General features: G+C 29.8%; 1 protein-coding gene across 2 annotated transcripts in view; it reads right to left on the bottom strand.

Annotated features, from left to right (window-relative positions):
* Nucleotides 1–4,679: 4,679 nt before the first annotated feature.
* The window catches only part of LOC117169114 (transcription factor AP-2-epsilon), a 121,117-nt gene continuing 111,798 nt past the window's right edge, over nucleotides 4,680–13,998 (bottom strand). For both annotated transcript variants that reach the window (XM_033355273.1, XM_033355274.1), the window contains 3 exons: nucleotides 7,162–7,303; nucleotides 6,882–7,053; nucleotides 4,680–5,863 (listed from right to left, as the gene is read on the bottom strand). In XM_033355273.1, the coding sequence (XP_033211164.1) occupies nucleotides 5,735–5,863; nucleotides 6,882–7,053; nucleotides 7,162–7,303 (443 nt within the window). In that variant the 3' untranslated portion in view covers nucleotides 4,680–5,734. The remainder of the gene's footprint in view (nucleotides 5,864–6,881; nucleotides 7,054–7,161; nucleotides 7,304–13,998) is intronic.

Genomic DNA, 13,998 nt, shown 5'->3' with positions numbered 1-13,998 from the left:
CTGAACGCAATTAAATATATATATATTTTTTTAAATACATTGTTCCATTCCTACAATATCTCTAATACCTTTTATGGGCCATCCACGACTCGCCCGCATACCTGTTTTGGGCGAGAAGGGAGAAGGTTTTGATGCGCCTTTGAGATCGTACTTAAATTAGGTCACAACTCGGGGGGGGGGGGGGGGGGGGGGGGGGGGGGGGGGCAAGAATATTTGTTTCGATTTATTCGTTCACTCATGTACGTAATTTTTTGCACATTCGCAAAAAGTTGCTGTTGAAGATTATCTTTTTAGTTATAAATTTTATTATTCATTTGAGAATTTAACAATTTTCTTAAAAAGGCATCCTTTTTGGTTTCAAATCCAACTGTTTTCTGAAAAAAAATTCATTTTGGGTTAAAAAAATCAGCTCTTTTCGTAAAACCTTTTGTTTAAAAGTCATATTTTCTTGCTGATAAGTCAACTGAAATCTTTTTTTTAATGAAAACTACTTTTTCTGAAAATTTGTCTTTTTGATTTAAAAGTTCATCTTTTCAGTATAAATATTGCATTTTTCTTGGAAAATTAAAATATTTTCTAGCAAATTTTCTTTTTGTTTAAAATTCGAATTTTTATGTTGAAAAGTCAATTGAAATGTTTTCGGATGAAAATTCAACTCTTTTTTATTGAAAAATTCACCTGTTTTAGTAGAATTTATATTTTTCTTGGACACAAATGCAACCGTTTGGTTGAAAATTGAAGAATCTTTGTTAAGAAGTTACACTTTTTGGTTAAAAATGCAACTATTTAGCAGAAAATTAACTTACTGTTTACAACTCTTTTTTTGGGTGTTGGAAAGTGAACCGTTATTTTCTTTGGATAAAAATTTTACTACTTTGTATGCTTTTTGTATGCGTCGCTTTTTATTAAAAATGCATCTATTTTAGTACAAATTTCAACTTTCTTGGATAAAATAAAAAATGTATCTATTTGGTAGAATATTCAACAAGTTTGTTGAAAAGTCATCCTTTTGGGTTAAAAATTTGTCTTTTTGGATTGAAAATTCAAATTTTTTTGTAAAAATTTACTTCTTGTTAAGAAATTCATATTTTGATCTTGAAAAGTCATCTGAGATCTTTTTTGGATAAAAATGCATCTATTTCGTAGAGGATTCAACTATTTTGTTAAAAATTCATCCTTTTTGGTTAAAAAAATCGCCTTTTTGGATTGAAAATTCAATTTTGTTGTTGGAACCTATATTTTATTTAAAAACTCATATTTTTATCGTAAAAAGTCAACTGAAATATATTTTAACAGAAAATTCAACTATTTCACTTGAATTTATTTATATGTTTAGTCGAAATTTCATCTCTTCGGTTGAAAGTCTAACTATTTTGTTGAAAAATAATCTTTTTTAATTGATAATTTAACTACTTTGGTAAACGTTAAACTACATTGTTAAATTTTTTTGATTGAAGACCTGTCCGGGTGAAAGTTTAACTGTTTAGCTGAAAAGTCTTTTGGTTTAAAATTATATTTATAACTGAAAACGTAACTTAAAATTTTTTGTAAGATTGAGCTTTTCTAGTTGAACATTCTCCTTTTTTGGTAAAAAAGATAATTTTCTTGAATTAAAATTTCAAGTTTGTTGTAGAGGAAATTCGTCTTTTGTCTTGAACTTTCTACAATTTAGATGAACCTTTATTTCCTTCTTGAGTGAAAAATCTTTATTTGTTGAAAATTTGTCTTATGTTTTGAAATTCTTTATATATATATATATATATATATATATATCATCCGTTTTTATTCAAATATAAACTAGGACACTTGTTTGTTGGGTCTTCATCTTATTAGGTTAAAAATTCAAGTATTATGATTAAAATGTAATTATTTTATAGAACATTCTAATATTTTTGTAAAAAGTTATCTTTAATATTAGAAAAGACATTTTTTGATTAAAATAAATTAACAAAACTTGAAAATTCAAAATTTGTATCTGAAATATTGTTTTATTCCGTTTATAAAAGATTCTATGTTAAAAATATTACAAGATTAAAATGCTGGTTTTTGAATATTAGTGATGAAGGAAAAGGAATAATTAGGGAATTAAAGAAAATTAAGTTCTCGGACACTCTGTCTAATTCTGCTAGAAATAAATAGCAAAGCATTTGTGGAAACTAAAAATTACGTACAATGAGAAGGGGGAAAGGGGGATAGAAATATTTTGTGTTATGGTTACCGTGCGTACAATTTCGTCCTAAATCAGGTGTGAGGACGAGTCGTGGAGTGCCCAAATCTTTATTTGCGCCTTTTCCCTACAGCTATCGCAATGACAGCTTCTCATGGTCAAGGTTCTTTGCTTTTCCCCTATTTGCATTCACGATCGTTAAATTGGCACATAACAAATGGCAAGTTTCATATTGGCACGATTACTGGAAGATTTCGTCTACGTAGCTTCATTGGTTCTCAACATAGAAAGCAAACAATCGTAACACTTCCGAATTTTTTTGTCAGCTTACAAATATCAGCCTCGGACGGCTTTTTTTCGTCTTTTAGATTTTACACTTGACCAATTTGATAATACTTTACAATTATTGTACATACATAACGAATTTCAGAAACGTGGTTCATAATGACTTATAATTGAGGCGAAATAACATTCTCGAAACTAAGTTATTAAGAATAATTTGGCAACTGTCGAGAGTTAGCAGCTATATTGCAAATTCTTTAGGGAACGTCCATTAATTACGTAAGGATGATTTTTGAAATTTGAGACTCCCTCTTGTTATGTAACGTTTTTATATTTTTTAGTTAATATATAAAAAATATATCAATTATTTTCATCGTAAACGAGATTTCGTAATATTTTAAAGTATTAAAACAGATTTTAAGGTACTTTAACCCTTAAAGGGCATACTGGGTAAGGTGTACCCAGCGACTTATTTGCGCTTTAACAAAACGTACAAAATTCAAAAAAATGGAACATATGGCGCCAGATTAACAAATGACATGAAAACCTTTTTTTCTACATAATTTTCACATACTGTTGATTTTTATCACTTTTATACGCAGTTTAAGATCAATAAAGTAGTTTAATCACGCAAAGTACGGTATTTCACTTTTCATTGAATTGAAGCATTTATTTTTCAGAACAAACACCTTTTTTGAAACGAACACTATAAGACTAATTTTATTTCTGAAGCGCCGTATCTTGGAAGTATTCAGGTGCAGTTTTAAGTAAAAATATCAATAACTGAAAAAGTTATGAATTTTAGAGTGAAAGAAGTCATTTAAAATTTTTTGTTCAAAAAGGATTTTTTAACTACTTTAAAGTATTTTAAGAGAATTGAATTTTTTAAAGGAAATTAAGGTGATTTCCAAAGCTTTTGAGTGATTTCGTGAGATCTCAAGGAATTTCAATAGATTAGAAAAGTTTTAGGGTAAGATTCAAAATTATTTTAATAGATTTCAAGAGTTAGAAAAAAATATCTAATTTCAAATTTTTAAGGTACTTTACAGGAATTTAAGGAACCTAAGGTAGTTCAATCAACTCTTCTGAAATTTTACTGAATTTTAAACACTGGAAATCCTTAGAAATTCAGTAAAATTAGCAAAGGATTTCGAATATTTTTTTAGGGATTTTAAGGAATCAAGAACAACTTCCCCGTATTTTAAGGTATTTTAAGCAATTTCAAGAAATTTCATGAGATTTTTAAAAAATTCAAGATAAGTTAAAGAATTTTAAAGGATTTTAAAGAATCTCATGATATCGAAGTATTAGGGGATTTTAAGGAAATTTTAGGAGATTTTAGGGTGACTGCTGGACCGAAAATCGGGAAATGACATTGAATTTATTTCTTGACCGGGAATTTACAAATTTTGAGAAAAATAAAATCTATCCCATGTTTGATTTCAACAGTTTAAAATAATCAGTTGATTTTTCCACTTTGCATTTTGGATTTTAATTTTTAAGCGTACATTTTCCATTATAGAAGTTTAAAATGCAGTTTGGAACACGTAAAAAATTGAAAATTAGTAGCGTTTGAAGTCGACAGTTTTGGACAAAAAACCTAATGTGCATATAAATTATAATGATTTTAAAAAATAACCTGAACATTAAGGATTAACAAATGAATAATAATTGATTTTACAAGACGATTTAGAATCAGTTCAAAATTTAAGAATTTCCAGATTTTAACGTTAAAAACTAGACTGTTTTAATTGGAATGTCTTATCCGTTAAACAAATGTAAACAACCAATTTAAACTTTATACACTTTTTTGAATGATAAAATATAACTTTAAACAAATATATTGATAATTAAAGGCTTTTATCAAATTAAAAATATTTTTTATTCTAAAATTTGAAATTTTTTAATTCAGGAAAATAACTTTAAAATAAAGTAATATATTTAAAACAAAATATAGATGTTTCAAGATTTTGAAAAAAATTTTGGACGGTGTTTAAGAATTTTTTAACTATTTAAAATAAAAGTAATCTAATCTTTAATTTAAGAAACGTTCAGTTAAAAGAAATGTCATCGTTCAATTTTTAATATTTCTAACTTAAAATTGCTTGAAATGATTTGCAACTCAGTTTTTATTACTTCAAATGGAAAACTTTTCAGCTTTAGAGTTCGAATTTTTTAATTTAATTAACCGCGAAAAATATTTGCGAACCGGGAATAAACTGGGAACTTTGATTTTTTATTAAAACGGCCACCCTGAGATTTCGAGGAATTGTAATGGCTTTTAAAATATTTTAATATATTGTAAGAGATTTCAAGAGATTAAGAAAGATCTCCAGGGATTATAAAGGAATTAGGATTTTGAATATTTCAAGGATGTTCACAGTATTTAAAGGGTTTTAAGGGATTTCCAGAGAAGTTCGTGGTAATAAAAGGGTTTCAAAAAGATTCAAAACATGTACGATATCCATCGAGTTCAAAGTATTTCAACGAATTTTCACATTATTTAAGAAATTTTAAGGGTCTTATAATTTTTTTCATAAGAATTCACAGGATTTCAAAGAATGACAAGATTTCCATTGATTCTACGAGATCTCATGGAAGGTTTAACTCCTCAAAAAATATAATATTGCATAATGAAAAAAACGATATGTGTAGAATTGTATAAGAAGGAATTTCAACACCCAAAAAAGCCTCACGTGATTAATGGACTCTTCCTTAGCTTTAAATCCCATCTCTTGGAATGACTTGCACGGTAATGTAAATGCGAGCATTTAAAAATGGCTTACAACGCTAAGAAGGACGCATCGAAAAAAGATCGAAATTTATTTATTTTTATTACTAAAAGAGATGGAATATCTGCATAAGAACAGAAGTGCCTTCTATTTGAAAACATAAATAAGTTTTTCTTTAATTAGTTAATAAAGTCAAGGCAATTGGAACATTTAGTCTCCACTTGGAACCTTTTCCGTTTGAGATCCCTAGCTTCTGATGAGATCTTTAAAAGCAGCTTTGACCAAAGAAAAAGCTGACGCATTGAGTAAAAGACACTTCTGATTTTTCCTATGTCCGTTAAAGATTCGCTTCGAGTTTAAAAATCTGAATCGGTACTAATCATTCGTAGTATTTTTGACCAGCCAACCTCTACGGATATGCGTACATACAATTACACAATTGCACGTGGTCCACTGATAACAGCTTGTCGCTGAGACGAGCCAGAGTTCAATTGTAGGGCCAGGAATGCCTGATCGATGTGACCACGTTGGAGGTGGGCGGGTCATCTGGGCGTCACTTTTTCATGTCATTGTCGCATTTCATCTTATTCGCGTCGAGATTCGATTGTTGACTGCTAGTTACACCACTGCCGTTTCCTGGGTACATTTTCTCCATATGGTTCAAAGATTCACTTAGGAACTTCTATAACAGACCAAGCACACAGACTTTTTAAAATTTAAGTCAAACTGAAATGAAAGAATTTGATAAGAGGAGCAAAATTGCACAAAGAAACGACCCTCTAGAGCAGGACTAACCAGAAGTCAGTCATTGACTGACTTTAATGACCCTAAACTTTTCTACAGTTTGCAGGATTTAAGGAAACTAAAGAGAAAAATGACAGAAAACTTTCTGTCAGTCATGCACGTGTCGTCAACTGTAGAAAGTGGTGAGCCCTGCTCAAGAACAAAAATAACCGTAATGACCCTAAACTTTTCTACAGTTTGTAGGATTTATGGAAACTAAAGAGAAAATAACATAAAAACTGGCTGTCAGTCAAACACGTGTAGTCAACCGTCGAAAGAAGTGAGCCCTGCTCTAGATCAGAGCTCATCAATGGTTAGTCATTGACTCACATGACTGATAGTGTCACTCACCAAGACTAGGTCAAATAGCCCCCAACAAATCTTCGTCGAACTCGACCCTAGTCCTTTATTTTTGAAGGAAAAACATTAGATAAAAACTTTCAGTCAGTCAAGCACGTGTAGTGTCAGTCAGCACCTGTTGAAAGTGGTGAGCCCTGCTTACATTTTTATTTATGGAATTTTATTTCGGATGCATATAAAATTATAAATACAATTTTCGTACTAAAAAAATACGAAATTCGTAGTTAGAAAGAAAGAAAACAGTTTTCTGAATAAATAAACAATTCTGTTTTTTTTTCCAAATCGCTATAATCAATTGAACCGTTTTAGCACAAAATTAACGAAGAAACTTTTAAAATGGCTTTTTATAAACCAAAAAGGATATGATAATGCATTACAAATTTTTGCACAATCTGAAGTATTTATTTTTATTTGGTTGTAAAATCACATTTTGAAAAGTTTCTTCTTAGCAATATAGTATGAAGCATTATTCATAATATAATATTGATAAACGTTCTTTTATCATTTTTAAAGTGTCTTTTTCATTTTCAACTATTTCCTTGCACAAATTTTTTTACCTGTATTGCTGTTAAAGCCGCGACAATTGCAGGGCTTCCAAAACCATGTGATATTAAGGAGAAATGTGTGAGATGTCTCTGTATACTTGGATCAAGAATATGTTGTGGTCGCGTGTTGCACAAAGGTGATCGGTCTTGATTCAAAAGGTCCATCAACTCTTTGGTGATTTGTCTGCAAAAGAATTTAGTAATAAATTAACAAAAGTTTCAAAAATTCCACAATACGTTTCAATATATTTCTTTGCCAAAACTTGGCAATGCACTTGGCAAAATTACTTACTTGGTGGCATGAAGAAGTTCTTTTCTCCTATAGGAATCTTGAGGTTCGCAATGCTGTCGACTAAGGTATTCGGCAACTTGTTTCGCCGGAAATTCCGTTTCACAAACATAACCGAAGTCTCTTGCAAGGTGAATAGCCTCTCCTGTAAGAAAAAATAAATTCGATTACCTCCTAATTGTTTCTTTCGAAAATTCATCAAATCCTAACTTATTGTGACCGCATAGCGTAATTTTCAAAATTCCTTGACTTTTCTTGTATTTTTCTCTAACCAATTTTTCATTTTCGCTGACCATTGATATTTAAAGAAAATTAATATTCAAACCAAATGATTGAATAGAAAAAAAATATTATCAAATACAGAGAAGCCCTTCAATAACCCTCCCTTTTTTAGCCCTTCTGAGAATTGACGCCACGCCGCAGGTAGGAGTAACAGGAGCTGCGCGGAGTGAGCGGGATTTGCGGTTGTCACTCAGGCGTCAACAAACAAAAGGGAGCGGGCTATAATGAGTTAATTACCATCCATCGTCAGCCCTAAAATCGGCGCTATTGAAGAGTTTCAGTGTAATTGCATTTTTAAAAGGCAGAATTTTGAACAAAGAAGACCAATGTTCAATTCAAAATACGAATATACAACAGAACAGTGGAATTTTTTACCCAAACAAAATTACTTTTTAACAAAATAATTAAATTTTCAACAGAACAGTTTAATTTGTAAAAGCAGTTTTTAGAACACAGTTGAATTGTCAACCCGGAAAATGGAATTTTCAAGAAAAAGATCAATATTCTTGAAGACAAATGTAATGGTTCATATTTCAAAAGAAAAAAAAAGAAGAAGAATTTTGAACAAAACAGTTAAATATTTAACCAAAGAGCTTAATTTTCAACAAGATAATTAAATTATCACTCAAATAGTTAAATTTGTAAGCCAGAAAGACAAGTATTCTAGAAAACAGTTTAATTTTGAACTCTTAATTATAAATTTTCAACCAAATAGTTCAATCTTTACCAAAATGGATCCAAACAGTTGCATTCATAACAATAAAAAAATTGACTTTTTATCAAAAGAGATAAATTTATTAACCAAAAGAAGAATTTCCAACAAAAGAATGAAACTTTCAATTAAGATGGATTTTTCAATTAGGAAATATTTTTTAGTCAAGAAAAAAAAATTTCAAAAAAATTGTTGATTTTGTCAAGCTAAAAAAAGACGAATTTTCAACAAAAAAGGATTCAACCGCCTTAGTTCTTTCAATTTTATTGTATTCCACGGAGAGAAGCCGAGAATCCGGCTGACTAAACCTGCCTTTATCTACTGTGAGCTCTTCTGCATCTCTCGCTGAAGTTATTACTCTCGCAAATCCATAAATTATTCAACGCGTTTCTGGTTTACAAATATATTTAAAAACAAAAAATAAAATTTGACTACTTAAATCGTTATCTCATTTTAAAAACGGAATTCGTTGTTTCTTTCCTCAATCTTTCGCTTTGAATGCTGTAATCCGAAAAGATTAGCGAGTGTATCTCTTGGTGTATTTGGGGTGACTAATCTAGCATCTTGACATCTACGATCTCTCCATCCTACGCTGATTTAATACTGATAAATGGCTAAAGGTACTTAAGTTGAACAACCTCTCGCGAAATATGTAGTCCGGTAAAAGTCGGGACAGATTTAAAGATTCTCGCCGGGTTACCCATTAGGCAAAGATATAGGCAAATGGCGAGGGACGCCACGCAGTAGGATGCCGTAGGGGTGCCACGCCACAGAAGTCAATTCTTGACCGATTTTGAATTTTTCTTTCGGAAACATTCTTCGTTTAATTTATAAGAGATAGAAGCATCAAAAGCTCGCGTGTATCTTTTCGATTTGCGGGAAAAACATTTTTTTGATTAAAAAAATGTTTGAACTATTTGTTTTTTGAAACTATTCGTATATTTTTTTCCAAGGTTACATAAATATAGTTTTCCTAAGATTTCTGAGAACATTAAAAAAGATTGCTGAAGATTTCAGATATGTTACATCAAAATGTCATTTTCAACCAAATAGTTAAATTTTCAATCAAAAATGTAATGCATAATTTATATTTTAACCAAAATCAATTTTAATTTTATATGAAAAAACCGCTTAGATTATCCACAAAAAAAACGACGAATTTCCAAGTAAATAGTTGAATCCTCAACCAAAAAGTTTAATTTTCAACCAGTTGTATTTGTAAACAAAAAAATTAAGTTTTACAACAAGAGCCGAATTCTCTACAAACTTGTTGAATTTTGTAATCCGAAAATTTTAATTTGCAACAAAACAGATTTTCAGCACAATAGTTTCATTTTCAACCAAAGAGACGGATTTTTAACTAAAATAATTGAATATTTAAACAAAAAGGTCAATATTAAAAAAAAAGAAGTTCAACTTTTAACCAAGTAGTTAAATTTTCAACGAAAAAAGATTAAATCTCAACGAAGAAATATAATAGTTGATATTTCCGTCACAAATATTGTTATTTTTAGTCAAAAACTGATTCATACAAAAAAGACCAAATAGATGAATTTTCTACGAAGAAGATTAATTTTCTACAAAACAAAAGTATCAACGAAATGGTTATAATTTCAATCAAAGTGATGAATGCTCAATTAACTACTAAAACCCCCCAAAAAAATTATTTAAAAAAAAAGTAGTTCAACTTTTAACTATTATAAGTAGTTGCATTTTCAACGAAAAAGGACGAAATTTAGACGAAAAATGTAATAGTAATTTTTACTCAAAAAGAATTATTTTCTACCATTCAAGACGAATTTTCACACCAAAAGTTGAATGTGCAACAAAATAGTTAAAAAGATTAATTTTTAACACAAATGATTCAATAGAAAATAAATATAAAAATATATCGGCAAAGAATATCACCCGGGGGCTTCCCCATTTGCCCAAAGGCGAGAGCCGACACCTGCAGCAGACAACCTATCTAATTTAGAACTCGCGTTTCTCCGTTTTGCTTCTTGCTAATAACTTTTTTTTTTAGCTTAATACATATCACGGCGATAGATATAATCGCGAGACACAAACATCTATAATTTACCAGACAATTCATCGCTTTTTTTATGCTGAGATAATTAATTTCGAGGACTAGACGAACTATAGTAAATAACGGAATTAAAGAAATTTTGGTAGCGATCAGCACTTCCATTCTAATTATTTTTTGCTACTCTTTTTTTCTACTTTGTATTAGGTAAGCACAATTTTGAGCAAAGATTTTATTTTATGTTGGTAACGGATTTTTAATTTCAGAGACTTCACGCTCTTTCCCCTACGCCCTTCTCTTTCCTTTTTTTTTAAAGAACTCTTAAGGCCATCTGATGAGTGGGTCACGTGACCAGATTCCTACCTGACCGCCATTTTTTTTATTTCCCAACTTATTACACGAAACGCCACATCGAGTTGAAAATTTGGGATAATAAACAAGAAACACTAAGAATGGTGGGTCTGGTCCTAAATTTTTATAATTATAAAAAAAGCTTTTTGTAGTAAATAATTTATTTTTTATTTTTTCATAATTATTCAAATTTAGGACCAGACCCACTTTTTTTATTTTTATAAAAAACTACTCAATTTCCCCTATTTTGACAGCACTGTGGGCTGTAAAGTATAATTTCAGTATTTCGATAAAAACTTATTATTGTCTAAGAGTCGGCACTTAGAACACAATTAGGAGAAAGATTTAATTTGTAAATGGATACTTCGTAATCATGCGTGATAATGACAGACATTTCTGCGTAATTATAGGTCATTATGGCTTTATATTGACTATCGTAATTATCGCGGTTCCTACTTTAATAACCATTATCGAATTATTATGGACAGTAAGTTTTCATAAATACATACATTCCGATTTACCGATTATAGTATTTAATAGGATGGGAAAGCATGCCTCAAAATTTTTTTTATTTTAGCTTAGTGACTATCACTTTTGTGCTTCAAGAAAAAGTTCACTATTAAACCCGGAAAGGTGAATTTTCAACAAGAACAACATTTTTGAACAAAATAATTAACCAAACTCAAAAAATATCAAATTTCAACCAAATAGTTTAATGTTCAAGACAAAAAAGATTAATTTTGTAGAATACAGTTGAATTTTTAACTAAAATTATGAATCTTCAACAAAGAACATTAATTTTAAACAAGGAAGTTTAACATTCAATCAAGTGGTTGAATTTTCGATAACAAGATTAATTCTTAACTCCTTAAACAAAACAGATTATTTTCCAATCAAAAAGACGAATTCTCTACAAAATAGTTGAATTTTCAACTCGAAAATATGAATGGAAAAAAAGAGGTAACTTTCAAGCGAATAGTTGACCTTCTAGCCAAAAATGAAATAGTTAAATTTTCGGTTGAATTAATAGATTTACAATAAAAAAGAAAAAATTGTTTAACTAAAGAGATGGATCTGTAACTAATAAATGATTTTTTAACCAAGGAATGCAACTTTCAATCAAGAAGTTGAATTTAATTCAAATCGATAAATATTTCACCAAAAAAGACGATTTCACAGCAAAATAAATAAACTTGCAGCTAAATTCTTACATTTTCAGCTGAATCCCAATAATGGAATAGTTAAATTTCTTATTTAAAAAATTAATTTTTTACCAACAACGAACTAATTTAAAAAAAAGTTAAATCTTCGACCAATAAGATTAGTTAGACGCAGTAGTTCTAATTTCAAGAAAATAGTTCAATCTTCAAAATATGGGAAAAAGGATATGGGAATAGGGGAAAGAGTGTGAAGTCCGTATGTAGATTCGTGAAATAAAATTACGAATCTTGATTTTTTCAAGCATTTAAAAAAATTTATAATTATATTTTCCGTGTGTCCCAAAACAAAGTTTAAAAAAATGATTTAAAACAGAATTTAACAATCAAATAGCTTCTAGAGATTTCTTTTTAATTATTGTATTTTATTCATAAAAGTGTTTGAAAATTATTTACAATTTACATTTTCAATAATAAATCTTGGTTTAACATCAAAAAGAAAATACCCTAAATATTACAGGTGCTGGATAAAGTGCTCTTCCGTGATTATCGCACTTTTCTCGAGCATAGCTGCCACTTAAGTGCATTGCACAATATTATCTAAACAATGCAGAGCTTCAGCCACTTTTCAGGGCAGTTACCTTCAATTTGATCACTGTACTCGTGTGCTTTCAACCGTTCTAAATCGACGTTCCTACACCATGTCGGCAAAGTCGAGAAATCATTACAGACAAATTGCCCGTTCCTACTTTTTCATTGAGACTTAAGTACTGCAATTTCTTCTTCTTTTACTCCTGTTTATTTTGTAAAGTCTTTGAAAAATTCCTGATAATTTAAGTCATTCAAATAATTAAAATCAATCAAAAATTCCTTGGAATCTTTTAAAATACCCTAAGCTATTTCAAATCCTTTGAAATCTTTTGAACTACCTTAAAACTTTTTGAAGCTCTTGAAAATTTTACCCAAGTATTATAGTTATATAGTTACATTTTCAAGCGGAAAAGACGATTTTTCTACAAAACAGTTCAATTTTAAACCCGGAAATATTAAGAAGAAATATGAAGATTGTTGAAATTTCAAGTAAAAAAATACGACTTTTGTACAAAACAGTTCAATGCTTTCACCTGAAATGTGAATTATCAATAAAAAGTTCATTTTCGTCTAAAAAATAGGAAGTTTCAACAAAATAACAAAAATGAATTTCCATCCAAAAAAAGATTTGTTGGCCAAAAAAGAAAAGAAAATCAACCAAATTACCGCATTTTCAAGAAATTCATTGACATTTTTTAAAACTGTCGAAAATTCCTAAGAACTATTAACAATACCCTAAAATATTTCAAATCCATTGAAATCCCTGAGAACTTTTCAAAGTCCTTTAAAATTCCTTGAAATTTAAAAAATACCCTAAAATTATTAGAAGCCTTTGAAAATTTCTGGGAGTTATTAAAAATACCATAAGATAGCTCAAATCCTTTTAAATTTTGTGAAATTCCTTTACAATTTCTTAATGGTCTAGAAAATCCATTGAATCCTTTAAAATGTGCTAAAAGCTTTCGAATTTTATAAAATCTTTCGAAAGATTTCAAAGATTTAAAAATCTTTGAAACCCAACCCAACGAAGTTCGTCAATTCTTATTAATAAATTCTTTGAAAAATTAAATATTAAAATATCTTGAGGGCTTTTAAATCCCTCAAAACTATTCATATCCTATACAAACGCTCTATAATTTTAAAAATTCTGGGAAATTCTTTTAAAAAATGTACCCTGGAAAAATGAAATGAGTCACTTTGTTGGATGAAGAAACATTATGACACGAGAGCGACTGATTGGGGCTTCAAAGTAAAACCAATTCTGGCTGTTATGCTCTACGTCCGATACGATCGTTTTCTCGTAATGACAAAAAGTCCCATAGTCACGTAACATGTACGCGCCGCGTGAAATTGGTTCTATCTTCTATGGCAAATATCACGTTTCATGCCTCGCATCTGAAAACAATTAGTAATTACGGTGAGCGGATTTTAACAACTCTGTTGCTTTCTATATCGATCACGCTATTCGCTCGAGCAACGGTTTCTCACCTCGCAAGCAATCAGTCGCAAATGATTATTCATTCGCCAATCAATAGATTTACATATTAGATTCTCATATTGCTATTCACTCACGTATATTCTAACACATTTTTGTAAAATAAAGTCGAAAAGTTTAAGTATGAAAGGGATCACAGTCCGTCCCCATTTTTACCTAATACCCTTTTTCTCCCTGAAAAATGAAAAGTAATCTAAAATGCCCACAGTATTGCATTTTTCCCTTTTCT

The sequence above is a fragment of the Belonocnema kinseyi genome, chromosome 3, assembly GCF_010883055.1.
Source record: "Belonocnema kinseyi isolate 2016_QV_RU_SX_M_011 chromosome 3, B_treatae_v1, whole genome shotgun sequence".
In the NCBI taxonomy this organism is placed as follows: Eukaryota; Metazoa; Arthropoda; class Insecta; order Hymenoptera; family Cynipidae; genus Belonocnema; species Belonocnema kinseyi.
The sequence above is the reverse complement of the archived record's forward strand: the minus strand, read 5'-3'. Positions and strand labels throughout refer to the sequence as shown.